At 44.8% G+C, this 18,639-nt stretch overlaps 2 protein-coding genes across 7 annotated transcripts in view; one reads left to right on the plus strand and one right to left on the minus strand.

The window, feature by feature from the left end:
* LOC135391875 (activating transcription factor 7-interacting protein 1-like) overlaps positions 1-11,107 on the plus strand; it is a 34,474-nt gene extending 23,367 nt beyond the window's left edge. For 5 of the 6 annotated variants that reach the window (XM_064622390.1, XM_064622389.1, XM_064622393.1 and 2 more), the window contains 5 exons: positions 271-370; positions 2,578-3,024; positions 5,582-5,926; positions 6,813-6,881; positions 9,393-9,505. In XM_064622390.1, the coding sequence (XP_064478460.1) occupies positions 271-370; positions 2,578-3,024; positions 5,582-5,926; positions 6,813-6,847 (927 nt within the window). In that variant the 3' untranslated portion in view covers positions 6,848-6,881; positions 9,393-9,505. Of the gene's footprint in view, positions 1-270; positions 371-2,577; positions 3,025-5,581; positions 5,927-6,812; positions 6,882-9,392 lie in introns of all 6 variants that reach the window. The other variant, XM_064622394.1, reaches the window with a different exon arrangement.
* A 917-nt stretch (positions 11,108-12,024) lies between these two features.
* Positions 12,025-17,692, minus strand: LOC135391878 (dehydrogenase/reductase SDR family member 4-like). The gene is made up of 9 exons (XM_064622406.1): positions 17,411-17,692; positions 16,050-16,227; positions 15,890-15,967; positions 15,776-15,799; positions 14,954-15,024; positions 14,171-14,222; positions 13,276-13,410; positions 12,293-12,348; positions 12,025-12,226 (listed from the first exon to the last, which is right to left on the minus strand). Exons 1-9 carry the CDS (start codon positions 17,557-17,559, stop codon positions 12,112-12,114), a joined length of 858 nt encoding a protein of 285 aa, XP_064478476.1. The 5' UTR covers positions 17,560-17,692; the 3' UTR covers positions 12,025-12,111.
* Between the last annotated feature and the right edge of the window lie 947 nt (positions 17,693-18,639).

The raw sequence follows: 18,639 nt of genomic DNA on the forward strand, positions 1-18,639 counted from the left end.
ACAGAATCACGAAAAATCGTCAGCACGCCCTGTGGAAGTAGCCAAAAGAATCCAATTTCCCCAGTGCATAGCCAATTCTGCAGCCAGTGGTACGCAAGGCGTCAGGCCAGGCGCAAGGAGCCCCAATAAGCTAATTTTAGCACAGATGCTGAACTGCCATTCGGTCTAGAACATATGCACTACAAAGTTGATGGGAGAAAAAAAAAAAGATAGGAGGAACAGGGGAAGAACTGTGCAAATGAGTTCCATGTTTTGTTCCACAACTTCCAGCACCCTGCACCACTCCCACCAATGCCAAGGTACCTGGACGATCCAAAGAAAAAGCGTCTGCCTCCAAAGCCGGCGCTTAAAATCACCAAGGCTGCGAGCGGTAAGATTATTTTGTACATTACCTCGTCGTTCCGCGCTGCTTTCAAACACTGTGCTTTGGGCAAAGTCACATCGTTTTAAATTCCAATTCGTTTAATTGAAACTGAATTCTAATTTTATGGTAGATTAGTGTGTCTGTGCACATGCTTATGGCTCTGTTTGCACATTGATAGTACATCAGGCCGAGCAATGTTCTTGTAGTTTACAGCTGGCCTGTCTTGAACTAATGTGTGGTGCTTACAGCATATGCTTAGGGCCTGACTTTTTAGGGTTAAACCCCGTATCCGCCCAATATTTACCCCCCCGAACGAAATCTGTAAAATTCGGGTTTAACCCGAATCTACCCGAAAACATCTGGGTCGCGTGGCACACTCGTAAGCGTGCATTAAAATAAAGTTTGATGACATTGCTAAACATTAGTTCCATGTTGAGACAAATTTTTATTAAACAAAAAAAATCACCCGAATACACCCGAATTCCTGACGACAGAATATGCCGTAACGGGATTGAACCCGAATACACCCGAATTTTCTAATAAAAAATATCACCCGATATTTTCCCCCCCAATTTGGCCAAAAATAAAACCCGAAAAAGTCAGTCCCCTACATATGCTTCGAAACAAAAAATCTAGCACATATGTTCAGTGGCTGAAATACGTCCCCGCTTACGATTTATGGTTGTGTTCATAGATTCGAACTTTTGATTGTGACTGATACGCACGATACCCATCTACAGGATCTATTGTTGTGTCTGAAAAAAAATCTGAATCTGAAATGATGTAACACCTGTAGCATTGAGTCAAAATGTGCACCACAAAATGGTTTGTGGTTCAGTTTGTGAAAAGATGTACGAGCTCAGCTTGAGCTTGAACTCCTTCGCGCCAAACTATCTTGTACAGAAGAGAAGGGAAGTAAGCAAGCTAGCTGGTGTATGAACAAGGAGAACATTTCACTGAGTTTGGTAAGAGGAACAACACGTACACGAACTATACCTTGTGTTGTACGTCAAGAGAGCAGTTTTAGGCGTACGAAAATTGTTGCTGTGCATGAACAATTGAGTAGGAATTTCGTGGGCAAACGAGTCGTGTTGGAAATGGTTCCTTATTCCAGCACAAAGCAGAGCATCCGAGACAAAGCGTTGCTATGTCAGAAGCTGCATTGCACGTTTATTCGACCTTCCAGCTTCTGAAGATCTGAAGCGGAAGAAGCTTCTGAAGGGACCTCATGTCTTGGAGCTCTGTTTGATAGACTAGTACCCCTGTCAGATGGACACATATACGGCCTTAACGGTCACGGCCTTAACGGTCACGGCCTTAACGGTTACGGCCTTAAGTACATACTGTCATTATCTTCCTGCCAGACGGTCAGCAATAAGGCCTTTGCGACAAAACTGAGGTAGAAGGGCAACGGCGTTCCCGCAAGACAGTTACTACGGCATTCCATCGAAACTGCCAAAGCCTCGTTACCAAGCACACCATAAACGGGATTTAGCACACTTAATTCGATTCGAAATAAAATGCTTTTTACCCAACGTAAAATTGTCATCTTTTTTTTTTTTTTTTTTTTTTTCGTGTTCTTCTGGCGTTTTTGCACTTTGCTTCGCTTTTTATCCCATCTGTACAAGTGCTATGTTTGTAGTTACACCCTCGAACCACTGCACGCGGCATCGCACCGTGTCGTCTGCATCCAAAGAGTCGGACGCCACTCAAAGAAATATCCAAAGCACTTAAAAGCAAATATAGTTTACTGTTGTATTTTGAAAATACAAAAAAAAACGTTGTTTTCGTGTGCTTTTAGTAAGAAAGAGCGTGATTTCGCTACATTACATTCAACGTTCACAGACTCGTTTATCGACGTAGACATCATCGACAAAATGCCTTCACGGATACCGTCTGGCAGCTCCCGAGAGCTTAGGGCCGTATGTAACTTACGGCCATTCTTCAATGCCGTGACCTTAAGGGCCGTATATGTGGCCGTCTGACAGAGGTATAGCTCGCACTAATGGTAACCTCTTACCACCCTAAGTACCCATTTATCCCGATGTAGTCAAACCAAACTGAGACCCGCGATGCGTCTCTTCCCGGAAAAAGGAAGGAGGGTTTTCCAGGGCATCCTGGCCGTCAGCTGTGGTCGTTAACATTTAAAGTTGCTTAGGCAGAGAGAGAGAGAGAAAAAAAAAAGGTGACTAACCTGTCCGTGTGCACCTCAGAACCCAAGCAAACGCCAAAAAAGAAAGCACCTGCACGAAACATGGACCAACTGGTCGCACAGTGGCAGGCGTACCTCAATACCGGCGAGGAGGTCGGCAAAACGCGGGTGGGCCGTCGTCCCCTGGACCTGCCGCTTCGTTTGGCCTGTAACTGTCGCCTCGGCACGTGCCGTTACGCCACCCTGTCGACGGCGTTCAAGGAGAAGATCTACATCGACTTCAGGCGTTACGGATCGCAGATGCAGTCGCGAACTTTGCTCAAGCGGATGTACGCGAACGGGTTGAAGAGGAAGTTGAAGAGGGCGGCGCAAGCGTGCAGGAAGGCACGGTGCAAGTGGCACTACTACCTGCCGTCGGAGACGCCCGGGCAGTTCCGCCGAAAGGTGTGCAAGGCGGCGTTCATGGCGGTGCACGGCATATCGGAGAAGCGGGTGCGGGAGATGCAGTGTGAGTGGCTTTCTGCCTCTTTTTGCCTTTCTTTCTTTTTCTTTTTTTTTTTGTGTGTGTCTCATCTACAGGTTTTCCCGGCGATTTTAATCCAAGTGCCAGCTAAATTAATCCATGCCCCATAAAGTTTGCATGGCATGTGGATTAATTTAGCTGGCACTTTGATTAAAATCGCCGGGAAAACCTGTAGTTGTCCTCGTCCTTCTCGTTCTTCTTCTTCTTCTTCTTTTTCTTCTTCTTGTAGATATTGTTGCGCCATTAAACATCAAACATCTTTCTTCTTGTGTTTCTCTTTCTTCGTCTCTTTTTCTCCTCTTTCTCTTCTTCTTTTGTCTCTCTTTCTTTGTCTGTTTCACCTCCTTTTCTTTCTTCTTTTTCTTCACTTCCCTTCTTGTTTTTTTTTCTTTTTTCTTATACTCCTCTTCAGCTTATTCACGTTATTAAAATTGACCGTTTGTTTGTGTGCAAGTGATGTTATTGTTTGTTCCATTTGGAGCCAGAGAAGGGTAATGGGCATACTTCTGCTGCTGTTCCCATATGTTTCCAAAACTGATATACCAGCATTTAAATTTCGTCTCCGTTGCCGTGTCTGGTGGTAAAACGGCACCTCCAGAGCTGCGACTCCCCATATGTGACTTCTAGGATTTATTAAATCTCTCCTAATTGTCAGGCAATCTGAGTTTTAGTCAGAGGCTGACAGCTCAGTTGTTTTCTGCTTTTGTGCAACTGCGTAGTCAGATGTAGCCAGTCTTAAACTAGCACACGCGCAAAATATCATATCAGGGGGTCGTTTACCTTGTTGTTATCAATCTGCCAAAAGTAACGTAAACGTGTAAGAAGAAAAGAAAATTAACCAAAACAATGCTGTCCTTTTTCTCCTCGTCCTACATCACGGTTGACTTGAGCCACAATAAGATTACCGTAATTTCACGCGTATTAGCTGCGGCTGATGTGAAATTTTTTTTCTCACGGGCGCTCTGCGGCTTATCCACTGATGCGGCTTATCTGATGACTATTTTTCCCTGGTATTTTCCCTATACACCGGTTGTAACGATAGGGCCGACAGTGTCTCTGGAGCAGCACCGCCCTGCCAGTGCACGAACAGTGCGTAATAGGGGCGCGTCCACATTCGAGTGGACTGACCTTCCTGGTGCCTTCCCCCAAGCAGCTTTATCAAATCAAATCAAATCAAATCAAAATTTTTTATTTGGAGCTCTAGATACGCACGATAGGTGTGGGACAGCGAGGACAAGGCCTGTGCTGCTGTCCCGAACATGATAAACACATGATAAACACATGAACATGATAAAACACAGCAAGAAACGCACGTCTCGTGGTCCTATGCCGCGTTATAACCAGTTTGTAGACACACAAAAAAGAAAAAAAGAAGGTCTGATATCTGCATCAATTACACAGTATTACGTATTCATATGTCGCAAAAATAACTTTGAGATACCACAAAGCGGGGAGACATTAACATCACAAAAAGAGAGAACAAGGCTGACATCGATCGAATCACATCTCCGACAAAAGGAAGTGGTGAAGGTGGGGAAGGGAAGGTGGTGGTGCATCTAAAGTGGTGACAGTGATTCACGTCTTCTGGAAGGCCACTGAACCGCCGATCCATGAAAACCACACAACAAGGGCGCCATCCGATCTTGGTAGAACAGTAAAACTGACCTTCTTAGTTGTACAGCATGCCGACCCCAAAGTATGGACCACAGGGTTTATGGCCTAATCTAATTTGTCGCACAGATCAGTTGCGTCGTATTGCTCGCGGCTTATCTGCCTGAAGATTTTCAAAACGTTCCTAAAAACGGGTCCTGCAGCGTATACGCGTGAAATTACGGTGCTGCTTGCCCCCCCTATGCAAACGTGCAGTCCGACCTGAACGAAATAAGCCCTTGATACAAATGCCATAATTTCACGCGTATAAGCCGCACCGCAGATAAGCCGCAGGACGCATTTTTAGGAACGTTTTGAAAATTTTCTGGCAGATAAGCCGCGGGCAGTACGAGACGACTGATTTGTGCGACAAAGGAGACCGTAGAGAAGGCCATAAACCCTGCGGTCCATACTCCAGGGTCGGCATAGTGTACAACAAAGGAGGTCAGCTCTAGAGTTCTACCAAGATGGGATTGTGCCCTTGTGGGGCGTTTTTCATGGAACGATGGGTCAGTGGCGTTCAAGAAGACGTGAATCACTGTCACCACTTTCGTTAAAGCTGCTTGGGGGAATGCATCAGGAAGATCAATGTACTCGAATGAGGACCCATCCCTGTTCCGCACTGTTGGTGCATCGGCGGGGCGGTGCTGTTCCAGAGACACTGTCGGCCCTTTCGTTAAAACCGCCGTATGGGGAAAACGCCAGGAAAAAATAGTCATCAGATAAGCCACACCGGCGGATGAGCCACGGCTAATACGCGTTAAATTACGGTACTTGCTGTGTCTGGTATTGTTATTCAGCTGATTGAGCCCTAGCTTAGCCTGTGCCTACATTTCTAACCCTCTTATATTTGTTGTTTCTTCCTTTCCAAAACATGCACACATGAAAACAGTACTGTGGCTGAGCGAGAAGAACCAGAAGCGCCCCCCGTGGGGCCCCACGGAGAGCGAGGAAGAGTCGTCTGCGCCCGACGAGCAGGTGGGAGAGGGCGAAGACTCTGCGGAGGATGCGGAAAAGGATGAGAAGGGGGAGGGTGGTGGGGAAGAGGGGGACAATGAGGAGGAAACAGACGCGGCACAAGAGCCCCAAGAGGGTAACGGCAATGCGGAAGAGAATAACGACGACAACGGTGACGACGACGACAGCGATGAAGTGCCATTCATAGACACCAGTGCCCTAGAACCGATTTGCAATCTCGAAGAGGAGGAAGAAAGTCTAGTCCTACAATTATCGCCAGGTGAGTGTGTGCTCAACTTGTTGACTTGGTTGTTGATTAAGTTACTCGTTAAGTCGGTGACCATTTGCTACGTCCCTCTAGGTCGTAAAAAAAAAATTATGCTCTGAAAGCTAGATGCAGCTTCAAACATTTTAAAATTTTTTGACGCATAAATTAAGTCTTTCCAGTCGTTTACCGTGCTCGGTGGTTTATAAGATCAGATTATTCAGGCTCCCCTACACCCCCGAAAATTGTTGATGACACCCCTGCAACATTTTTTTTTACAAGTTCCCCTCCTTACAGGGGGGCATTGCTATTTCAGCATTAGTCATATGTTGGCAATGATACGTTAAGCTTTTACGATGCAAATGTCATAATTAATTTACCCCATCATGCTTGGAATTCTGGAAAAACATACATGATGCTTTGTTTCAAGTTATGTCGTAGCACGTAGTAAAGTAGTGTCACGGTTTAGTGCACGCTGAAATTGATTAAATTAATGTAATTGGTTTAATTTGAATTGCTGTACCTAGCTTATTTAGTTAGCTCATAAATTAGAAATCGCCAAAGTAATTTTTATGTGTGGAACCTCGCGGACCACTCCCACAGAGGTAGACCCCCCCAACTTTTAATGTTGTCCCCTCTTAGTGTATGTTCAGATGATTTTGACGATGAAAGATGAAAGTCACTGAAAAGGTTAGCCAGCTGTAGGACTCGAACCCACATCTTCTGGATTACCGGTCCAGTGACTTTGACCTTTTCAGTGACTTTCATCTTTCATCGTCAATTTCTTAGGCAAATTGAGGCTTTGTATGTATTTGTCCCTTCTATGTTGTTCCAGCCTCAGAACATCAGTTCTTTCATGTTCAGATGATTTTGTTTTAAGCCTGAAGTCCTTCCATTTCAGGTGCCTTTGACGACGCAGACGCAGCTCAAAGCTGAACAGGTGTCCGTGGCCAAACGTCACGTCAGAAAGGTAGACGCTTTACGCTCCCTCGCGTGGCGGGCAGAGAAAAAAAGAAAAGAAAAAAGAACAAAAAGTAGTGCAACAGTCTACCTCCCTTCTCCCCGTATTTCTCTCCCCCTCTTTGTCTCTCTCTCTCTCCTGCTGCTGCCAACATATTTTTTGTGCCACGATACCTCAGACCACTGAGTTCACCGTTCACCACCGACCGAATGTGTCACGCGCGGAAACGATGTGCCCTGTACGGAAACTCTCCCCCACGACAATGAAATGGAAATAAATTTCGAGTGCTGGACACCCCTCGAGGTCATGGACAGACTTTTTTTTCATTTCGGAGCTAACTACGTCGCCGACGTTGCCACTGACCGGTGTGTACTGTATTTTTATTTTTTTTTCCTTCTCGGCTAACATGCTGCAGTGATTGGCAAAAGAGCGCTTCTGCCCCTCTATCGTCGGCTAACTCAGTGACTTGGGGCATCGGCACAAAAGCGCACAGCCGCTTTTTTTTTCTCTCGCATTTTTCTCCTCCTGGTGGTGAGGAAAAAAAAAAAAAAGATGGCTGCGTTTTTGGGGTCCTTTGCTTCGGGTTTTGTTATCATCTTTTTATTGGTTGTGGTTCTTGGATCCAATCACTGAAGCATGTTGGAAAAGAAGCGTTTAAGGATGACTGAGCCGAGGTGTGGGGGGGTGTTTGAACAGCTTTTGTGCTTTCTGTCTGCTTGTGTGGAGTGTCTTCGTAGCAGTGAAGGATGTCACATGTTTGTGTTTGCTACTGCTGTTTGAAACTAAACTGGTCAGATAATATCAAATATTGCTTGCTGTGCCACGCAGAAAATTTCAGCCATTGCTTCAGTAATTGTGAGCTTTCAATGCTATAAACCCAAGCTGGTGCATATCCTTTGAGAACAGCTACAGAACAGTAGTTGCAGAGAACAAATATATTAAGCTGTGGTCCCTGTGAACAAAATCTCAAGGTAAACTTTCAAAGGATCTAGAAAATTTTACAGCTCACCCACATGATAGTACTTTTGTTATGACATGCTGTATCGAATGTCGTGAATACAGTATCATACTTTTCTAATCTGTGCAGTTTTGAAGTATACAACGTATTTATTTCTCTGGTGCTGATGAGCTAGTGAACTAACACACTTCATATCACTGGCTCTCTGCCATTGGGACATGGTTCCGAAGGAATCATGCCAAGTAGACCAATTTTTTCTTTTATATTTTTGTTCACCTCATTCACTGTGGGGATGCGGGTGAATGTAACGAATGCAGGAGTGTTAATGTGTGTTAGGAGCGTAAGAGATGCCTCATGAAGCATTTATGAAGCTCATTTATGTACTATAACTGTGCGGCTTTGTGTTATCATTTGGAGAGCAGTTTATGATTGCTGTGTGATTCTTTGGAAAGATGGTAAGGTAAAAGTGTGCTTGACGCTTTTCTAGTGGACGAATGTATGATGGCTCAGCCTATCTTGTACCACCTTCACGTGAGAATATTGAATATAATTTCCAGCATAATGCTGGCCATTACATTATTTGTTATCGATCACCGTGAATGTAATTTGTTTGCCTCGTGTAGTGCTACACAGTTGGGGGGGAAAAAAGTTGATTTGCAAATGGTGGCAGTGATGAACATTACATTATACCGGAGTACATGCATCCATTCCTTATCAGTTTTCTGTTTTTTAAAATACATTTTTAAAAGTAGCGTGGAAGCAAGATATTCAGCCGTACCTGCTTGTAATGATATGCGAGCGTAAAACACACACAACAGATACGCCCCACTGTCATGAAAGTGTCATGAAGTTACCTGAGAAGGATGGTAGTGGTTTCAAGTTGTGTCAAGCTGTCCTTGTTAATTCCTATCAGCCGATAACTTACAATAATGTTTTTTTTTTTTTTTTTTGCTGTTTTTCACTACATCTCTGCTGTGCCATCGAGAGTATGCAGTTTGTGCCAGAACAAAAGTGATGGGAAGGCAAGCTAAAGCACTGCACAGGCCGCTTTCTTAGGCCCGGCCCGAGCCCGGCCTTCCTTTGATTTACCCGCCCGGGCCCGGCCCAAGCCCGAAGGATTCTAAGTGTCTCGGCCCAACCCCGGCCCGAGCCCGAGAAATTTATAGGCTACCCGGCTCGGCCCAGTGTATCAGGCTGTAAAATTTGACCGTGGCTAACTAACAGAGGGGTAATAAAGGCTCGAATCCGACCTAGGCCCGGCAGTGTACGGGCCTGGACCGGCCAAATGATGGTCATACCCTAGCTTAGCCCAGGTCCGAGCAGGGCTCGGGTTTTCGGGTAAGCCCGAGCCCGTGCAGTGCTCTAAGGCAAGCGAATGTCATTTTCGTGTAATGCCGTCACACGTTCCCGAACGGCATTGTTTCGCCGTGTGACCAAGCGGTAAACAGTGTGCAGTTGCTGGGCTGTCTACTTTGATTGGTTCCAAGTTTGCCACGTTCAACTCACATTTTTTTCGTGATGAAACAATGCTCAGTCGTTTTGTACGCAACTCTCTCACGCAGGCATCGTGCTCTCTTGGAACATGACCCTGAACTCTCTGTACGCCGACATACAGACTTACCAGCTGTACGCATACCAGGAGACCAGCAACGCGCCGTCGAGCAGCCAGTGGAAGAAAGTGGGGGACGTGCGCGCCCTGCCGCTCCCCATGGCCTGCACCCTCACCCAGTTCGTGGAGGGCCACAAGTACCACTTTGCCGTGCGCGCCGTCGACGTCCACAACCGGCTCGGCCCCTTCAGCGAACCCTCCAGCATACTGCTCAAGTGAGCGCTCCAGGGATGTTCCTCAACGCTCGACGTTGTACATTTGAAACTGACAGAATTTCTCGCGGCTGCCGGCGAGATTTATGGTTTTAGCTACCGTGACGTACGGCATGAGGTCCGGGGCTGGACGTTGGTTATGTCCGGCCGGGAGTGACGGTGGGGGCCCGCCGTTTTACGTTAATGATGTGACATGATTTACACATTTTTAGCATTAGAGGTGGATGCACTCGGATGAAGGCAGTTGTGGGGACACTGCACGAACGACTGTTTTTATCATTTCACTCGAGAAGCAATCTTGGCAAGAGGGTGGCACATGTGTGAGGAGCTGCTGTGGGCTTCACGAAGTCGCAAAAAAAAAAAGAAAGACTGGACTGGAATACTGTGTGGTGCTCTTCAGTTATATGCTGCAGTACAGGATTCAGCGCAGCTGTTTTCGGACAAAACTTATCCCTTACGTTTTTTTTTTTTTCCCCTCTGCTGTTTCTATAAGGTGTTTTCAGCAATGAAGCAAAGGCTGTAATGCATCTTCTCTTCTGTTTCCTCACACAAGACCCTCGGTGCAAAGGTTTGTAGGATGCGCAGCCTGCTGTATCTGGGCTTCTTTGCAGTATAAATGGTCTACCACTCTTATGGGATCTTCCAGTATGCAAACTGGAAAAAAGATAGGATCTGCCCGCTTCTTTTTTTTTTTTTTTTTTTTCTTCGGGGTACTTCGTCCTTATTTTTAACAGCTCCAATGTATTGTCACCGGACTTTCGGCTCGGAACTTTGACGCACTGCACTACCTTGTTCCGTTTCTCTTATTTTTCTCTTTCTTTTTTTTTTTTCTTATGCATTTTTATACGACACACAAACGTGCTTTATTTGGACTATGTCCTCGTTACAAAATACTTTATGTCTGCTGATTACAGGATGCGTTTTGTAGCTTGCACTGTAATGATGTCTTTGTTAGGAGTCACCATTCTGGCACAGAAGCAATGGAACATTCGAGTATACACTAATTATACTGAAATTGGAAACTGGAAGTGGTCAACAGAAGCAGCAGAGTTACTCTTTTTGCACAAAGCACCGTGAGCAATGTGGCATGCTTGTGTTACGAATACTGCTCTAGTCTATAGCGCATTTGTCCTATCTCTCGGCTTCTGTTTACCTTTCAAAATTTCGTAACTGCACAAACTGTCCAGTTATCATCCCTCTTTGCTCATTGACTGTTCATTCATTCTGCAATCCATACAAGGAGTACAGTACGTACACAAGTCCTGAACTACATTTACCTCTAAGTGCAATTAATATCATCAACTTGCTTGTCCCGTGAAATGCAGATTGTTACTCTTCTTTTGGCGCATCACATGTACGTACGGCACATGATGGAAAGTCACGTCCAGAACTTTGCGAACAGGACATGTAAGGTGACATTGTGGTAATGTAAATAAATTTGAAATTTAACAAGTGTTGCATTTTGTAGAAAGTTTTTGTAGGAGCACGTGTATATCCTGATGCATAGTTTGTGACAGACTGCGAAAATGAGCGCCTTTTTAATTTGTGGTACCGATTGATGTTCCAAATGAGTTCATACACGCGTTCTGATCCATGAATGCTGTCCTGATGAACTTCTACAGAGGTCCCTAAAGAAAGTTGTTTGTGCATATCATACAAAAGTAGCTGTTTTACTGAACAATTCAGATTAGTGTGGTGATATTTCGAGTCCCGAAAAGGATGCGTTGTTGCTTCTGTTTATGAGGTTCTTAGCTTGACCTATGGTTGGTTGAATGTGTACCACCGGTGGCCTTGAACCAGTGTACCAGGACGTTGTGGACCTTCTGGGACTAGAGGTCCACGAGATATTTACGGGCACTTATTTGCACGCGTGCCCATCTGCGGACTTGTTCCCCAGCCAGCCGCAAGACCTCATAGCTTGTGGGAGTAGCTGACAGCTTCAGTTCTACTGCAGTTTCTATAGATGGAAGCATCTACACCCAAGAACATCTGAAAGGTACTGTACTGATAGTACAGCGAAAATCAGCAATGCAGAGACTTCACACCTTAGCACTGTGAACATGAAGCGTTTACTAAAATACACAAACATCTTCAGCAATTTTAGCTTTTTCTGTCAACTTACACTGTCCCAATGGAAAGTTCTGTAGGAGACCTCTAAGTGGCCCGCATAAATCTTGGATATTCGTCAGTGTTGTTCTCAGCAACTTTACCAGTGCTCTCTGGCCAAGGAGTGTTGAGGACAATAGCGTGTGCCCGTTGGCTCTACCAAAAAAAGCAACAGAAGACACCACCGAGGAATTTCCTCAATGTCTGCAAGTGTGCCCTAGTGCATGTCACACGAGAAGTAACTAGGTAACACACATGCACACTATGAAACATCTGTAACAATATATTTCAACAGGTTTCTCACTACAGCTTTGCAACATGGGTTTTTGAACGTAAAACATGGTGATGCAAGGTTTAAAGCTTGCAGAAGAATCCTCCTGCAACAGGAATGTTCTCGCCAGTGATGTAAGAAGCATCGTCGGAGACCAAGAATGAAACTAGGCTTGCGCACTCGCTTGCCTCTCCGAGCCTGTTGGAGGAACGGAAGTCGGTTTATTGATCGGATTGGAAGTCGGATTGGAGTAGGATTACGTACCGTTTCAACGGGACAGTCTGTAGCACAGTTTCTGCCACGCCTGGTTCCTTCCATAACTAAAAAATGTAAGTAGCACACTCAGTATGCTGCTACGGCTAAATTATGCGCACAGATTTTTAAAACATTCGTGAGAATCGGCCAACATTTCGTTTTTGTTTTGTGTGTGTAGGTTCTGCTTGGCTTATAGTTATATTTTATACCATATTTTTATTTTGTCCAGTTGCAAATTTTACCTTAATTTGAGTGTACAACAATATTATTTAGGCAATGTGTGCCAATGACACAGATCAATGTCAAGATTAGAAGTGTTTAATATGTAGAGCATGAAGTTTTGGGTAACTATTTTTTTTCCAAATTCGGGGGCTAAAAACTAAGGAAATAAACATGTCCTGTAAATTAACATGAGTTCGGGTGAAATAACTTCCAGTATGCTAAATTTGGGGAGAAATTGGGCCCTATTACTGTACCGGTTTGGGACAAATGGTGATGTAAATGTGTTTGCTGCCAAACAAGCTAGTGGGCAATTTGCTGGGTAAAAATCTGGTTTCACCATAAAGAGGACACCTTCAATTTGGGGTGCAAATTCGGGGAAGGATCGGGTTAAACCCTAAAGCTTCAGTCTCTAATAACGTGTCAAAACAGATGGTATACAAGTAAGTGTCTATTTCTGGTAGCGAAACTTGCTATAACTATACTGTTTACTGCGTGTTGTCTCAAATACGTCAACTTCAGAAGAGGCACGCCCATAAGCAACTGTACTGCAACTGATTTCCTGTAAGGTTACTATGAATGGTCTAGGCTGTTTTCAAATAGAAGGGTGGCATAAAAATGCCATTGCTTACAAATTTCATTATGCTCTGATCCTACCAGTATTAAATTTCGAAGTCTCCAGGGATATTTCTATCCCGCCATTTCATCCCACTGGCATATCGTCGGCACTATCATGGCACTATCATCGTCAAGGATCGCACCAGTTGTCTTACCGCTTCACTGAATTTTGTCTTGATTATGCCTGGAGCGATGCAGTTGACCCTGATGTTGAGTGACGCCACTTGGTCCGCGACTGCCCTCGTTAGGCCCAGCAGGGCTGTCTTTGACACTGAATATGCTCCCAGAAGCTTGAAGAAAAATGTGACTCATCTATTTGTTCAGTAACAGTTAGGGCAGTGGTTCCCAAACTGCCGACAATTTTTTTAAAAATGTCACGCCATGCCCGCTATTCTTGCGTTACCAGGAAGCCAGCGGCAGCAGACCCGGAGGTTTCTCATAAATGCGCTCGCATGCGGGGTACCACGACCTACCAGATTATGACGACCATGTCATAGGAACCCGTTCCCAGCACCACATTTGGAAACTAGCGGTGGCGATACTCATCGGCCCGGTTATCGCTTCGTCAATTTCTACAATACTCTGTACTTCAGCTTAGCTTAGTATTTTTGTACAAGCGGTGCATGTCCCACGGGAGATGCTTCTTTCTAAAGTTGATTATCGTCATCATTCGACACGTTTTCATAGTAGCTGTTGCCGTCGTCTGCTACAGTAGTCGTACGTCCGCTTGTGCGCGTTCAAAATTCAAACTTGCAGCATGAATGCACTTGAAGCATGCAGTAGTGCAAGCGTGCAGTAGTGCAAGCGTGCAGTAGTGCAAGCGTGCAGTTGCGCAAGACATTTGGACCCAGAGAACTCGCTCCGAATATAGCTCCAATACAATGTCAGTATCGCTTTGGCTAACGTTCATGCACCGATATCGGAAGACGTCCGGCAATGCGACGAGGGAAACCTGGGGGGGGGGGGGGGGCAGGGTCGTCAACATTTTTATTTGCCACGGGGCGGCTTAGTTTGGGAACCACTGAGTCGAGGCTTCGCCCGTGTTCTCACCGGCATCGGCTGAAATCCGGCAATGGATGAGACGTAGACTATGGAGCCACCCCTGTGCACGAATGTTTGAAAGAGAGCAGCAAGTGAGTACATGGTGTTACACAAGGTGTGCCAACTGACATAGAACAAGATTTAAAAAGAGATCAACGCAATGGTGTTAATAGTCGCCACTATCTTTTCTCTTGTGCGTAATTAATTAGGTAGAACAGACTTTCAAATAGTTTCAAAATGGTTTCAGGAACGTAGGTGTCAACTGGAATGTCGTAGAGGGACACCATTGAGAAACACCCGATTGAGCTGTTTACAACAAGGTACGCTTTGGGTGCCTTTTATTTTATTTTTTTCCTGGCCAGAGGTTTTCTGGAGATGTTGCAATCCGTAAGGGTGTGTGACAGCCCTAGCCAAGGGCATCTGAAGTCCCTTGCTAAAGTGCCACGGTACAGATTGATACATTAAGTACATTCTTTATAAAAAGAGCATGATCTGACAAAAAATGCACAGTATTTGGTTAATTAGGTGATGGCTGGTCTTTCTCGATAAGACTACCACATGCTTTCTTTTTAGGCAGAACCTCTGGCCCTTGAACCAACACCTTAAAAGGTCGCTAACTAGTCTTGTCTCATTGATTAATTAGGCACAATGAAAAACAAAACTGGCAGCTTCGATACACTTCTGCTAACAACAGTGAGTTGGTTTCCATTTCGATAGAGTGCTATGTTACATTTTTTTAAAATTCGTGTTGCACTTTACTAGCGTAAAGGAGAGAAAGACAATTTCACATACCCTCGTTTTTGAATGTGTGGTACGACTTCCTTTGTGAGCAGGAAGGCACTTTTGACGTTGATTTCAAATATCTGCAAGTGTAAGGAAGTATGTTTCAGTGCAAGGAAACGAGACAAATTTAAGGGGACTGCCTGCACCATTCTCGCTGTCTTGGGTGTTTCCTAGTGCTACCCCCCCCCCGTCTGCTCGTGGTTCTGTCAGGACACTGTCCTGCGGCACCAAAGGACATTGGTGACATGCACCTCGTGGATGTTTGAAACCATCATGTGGTACCGTGGTAACATCTGGTATGTATCGGGACCGACATCGACAACATGATTGCAGAAACTACTATTTAAGTTACTTCTCTTAGATGCCATACTTCTAAAATTTTCTTCTTTCAGTGTTATTTATTATTATTATTATTAATTACCTTCTTCCTATACTCTGATTTTCTTCAGTTATCAAAATACATATTTTGGCACAAATCTGACAGATACTACGATATTAAATGATAATAAAAATATTAGAATTCTTTTTCTTTTTTTTTCGGCTATTACCTTTGCAGTAGGGAAGGTATTTTGCGATAGAATGGGGTAAATCTGGCATACACTTTCTGTTCCTGGGGAAAAAAATAGACAAACGTGGACAAATTTCAGGGTTTAATTTCTCGTACATCTCGGAAGTCACGCGAAAGCTCCCCAAGATAAAGAGCGTTCACCCCATAATTTTCAGACAAGTGGATTTCTAAATAAGTTTTTAACGTGTTAGATGAAACATGGAAACTTTTCCAATAAGCTTTTGTGGTGAAGTTGAGTGATGCATTGAGAAGAGAGGACTTACTTTTTCCCACGCTGCCTCAGTCGTCTGGACAATTTAAGGAAAAGGGGGAAGAAAGCGTCAAAGTTTTGTCGCTGTAATAATTTAGGCACAAAGGCAAGAAAAAAAAGCACTTACGTCGAGCACGGGTGCCATTACGGGATTGGTACCCGCATTCGAGACTAGGATGTCGATCCCGCCAAGCTTCTCGAGAGTCTGGAAGAAAAAATAAATAAAAAATGCACGCGATTAAGAGTCTGTGGCAGAGAGTACGGTTACGACAAGGTGTAAACCTTACCGTTTTGATAAGGTTTGCACGGTCTTCGGCCTTTCCCACGTGACACTGTGCTCCTATAACGTTGAGTCCCTGAGCCTGGAGTTGTTCGGCAGCCTTCTGAACTTTTTCTGCCTTTCGGCTGCTGACGACCACTGACGCTCCGTCCTGGGCCAACCTTTCTGCTATTGCATATCCAATTCTGAAATATCACCACAGCTGTTTTTTTTTTTTTATGTATTTTACTTTGCTACACATCTCATATGCACACAAATAACCTCAGTGTTATTGGAACTAATTAACTGGAAAGTTTGCCTGTTACAACTGTTGTGAGAGCTCTTCCCACAGCTAGTCTAGGGCGGTTATTTCGGCAGAACGAGAGGGCTCCTTACAGGGTACGTCTTGAGCCGACGACTGACTGAGATTAATGCTGTATTTTGCTGAAAGTTACGCATACACGCAAAATTTAATTCAGCATTGTGTCATAGGTTTAGTGATTAAAAAAAAAAACGAACAGCATGTTTACATTCAGTTCGGTTTCACAATGACCTAAGCATGAACTTCTACAACTTGGCAGACGTCACAAGGGTATGCAACCAAGCTTTGAGGAGTGTTTTGAGAGTGAAAGGTGATCTGCAAGTTATGTCTGGAGCTTGGTTCATTTGCGGAACAGAAACCAGAAATTCCCAACAATGACATTATGGCATCGAAAGCGCTGGCTATGAATAATGGACCCTTTTCACACTATCGTCGTATCCTAGCGGCTGTCCAGCAAAACACGATTGGCGCCATTCTATTGAATGTGTAGCTCTCCCACTCCGGCGCAGTCAGGGTCACAGAGCATGCGCAGAAGCGTTGGGAAAAGGTTCATTGGCAGCAAAATTGACTGAAATATTTTGCATCGTGACTCTCAGCCTCAAAAGAGAGCACATCACACCGTTTGTTTCGATTTCGTTTTGGTCTCGACTGAACACCCAGAAAACACTGGCACGCCCTTGCATAAATGCATCGCTCTCTCACGTCGGCGGAATGCCGGAAAGCAGCGGCAGGGAATCTCTTATCTGCGGTCATATGATAACTACATGCACGCGCGAATCCTTTGTGCCGTGCTAAGACGGATGAAACAACAACCGGCGCTTTGTTTTCATCCCAAACATGTTCTTTCGTGGTACTTCACATCTGAGTGAGAAGACAAATGTCTACAGATCACCATCTGCTGTCAACCAGCATCGTCTGCTGTCAAGACTCGTGATTGGTTCTCGGAATTATTCGGAGAGACGGCTTCGACGAAGCACTCTCACAGCACGATCCGCAAATGGTTTCACATTCATTGCGCCACGTATTGAGCAAGACCTGAGATTAAAGGTGAATATTAACTGCCTCACCCCTCTGTAGAAGCTGTGACAATGGCTACTTTTCCAGATAGCCTTTTGGTTCCCGGCGCCGTTGATAAACTCCTGGCGGCTGCCGTCACAGGCCCACTACCTTTCGGCGCAAAATGTGCTAGTCTTGACAGCATTTGAGACGAAATCATGGTGCTGTAGTGAGTAGTCTTGAAGCACGGAACACACTGCGCGCTTCTACAGAACCAAGGTAAATGATAAGTAAGCGGATGGCCTTCGCTGAGCGTAGCGCGGCTGGCGCAGCTGACGAATGTGCACAAAGAGGCGATCGTAGCGCCACTTCATTGAAAGAGAAAGTTCCGGTTGCACTTTTCTTTGCTCGTCTGCTCAAAAAGCCAAAAACCATGCTATTTTCGCCGTTATCGCACTCCTTTTGGCAATCGCGAGTACGTTATGCATAATGCTAACGGTATTGAACGGTATCAGAATTTTCGAAACCAATCTGCCTGTGTCGTCTGCAAAAGAATCGTCTCCACTCTCCATGCATGCCTCCATGTATCCTCGTGTTATCATGGAAAGAACTCTGAGACAGCTAGTACACAAAACTATCATGCTCCGTTCTTATTTTTAACATTATTATGAAGTGTCACCTTTTTTTTTTTCTTTTGTGTGTGTGTGTGTGTGTGTGTGTGTGTGTGTGGTCCCATGTAATATCCTGTTTGTCCAAAGCATCAGCAGGGCAGAAGCAATATTCGTTGCACATATTTGTGGATGAGTTGGGATTGAGCAACCTTAGTAGCAGACGATACCGACCGGCTCCTGTCTGCATTTCTTAGCTGCTGCTCTTGATTTATCTTCTCTAAACGTAAGGGTATACAGCACCTTAAGTTTGACCTTCCCGGTTTACTCAGGTTTTGTCAAAATACATATCCATTTGCTGCTTTAAGTCTCTCCCTGTCTACTTGTTTCTGTTCCGTGTCTCCCCAGGCTTAGGGGTTGGCAACAACTAGCTTACACCCCCCAGCTTGTTTGCATTCTGTTCATATGTTCTGCATTTCTTATCCGCTCATCTATACTTCCGTGATAACGTCTTATGGTGTCCAGATGAGGACATCTATAGGAGATCACGATAACGATGTTTTGAGCTACACAGAATGTTTTGCAAGCTCTGTTTTTCGAGGTCAGTCGCACCGGTAAACAAATTTAGAATCGAGCCGGACTCTTTCTGCTTCGAGGCGGTATGAGATCGACCGTGCTTGATATGGTTAGGG

This window comes from Ornithodoros turicata, chromosome 4 (assembly GCF_037126465.1).
Source record: "Ornithodoros turicata isolate Travis chromosome 4, ASM3712646v1, whole genome shotgun sequence".
Classification (NCBI taxonomy): domain Eukaryota; kingdom Metazoa; phylum Arthropoda; class Arachnida; order Ixodida; family Argasidae; genus Ornithodoros; species Ornithodoros turicata.

Excerpts from the sequence above, each read along its gene's own strand:
- LOC135391878 (XM_064622406.1), bottom strand. The coding sequence starts at position 17,559 with ATGATTTCGTCTCAAATGCTGTCAAGACTAGCACATTTTGCGCCGAAA. Across the intron at positions 16,228-17,410 it reads GTCACAGCTTCTACAGAGGG|AATTGGATATGCAATAGCAG; the intron begins GTGAGGCAGTTA and ends GTGATATTTCAG. Across the intron at positions 13,411-14,170 it reads CCGGATTTCAGCCGATGCCG|CTTCTGGGAGCATATTCAGT; the intron begins GTGAGAACACGG and ends TTTTTCTTCAAG.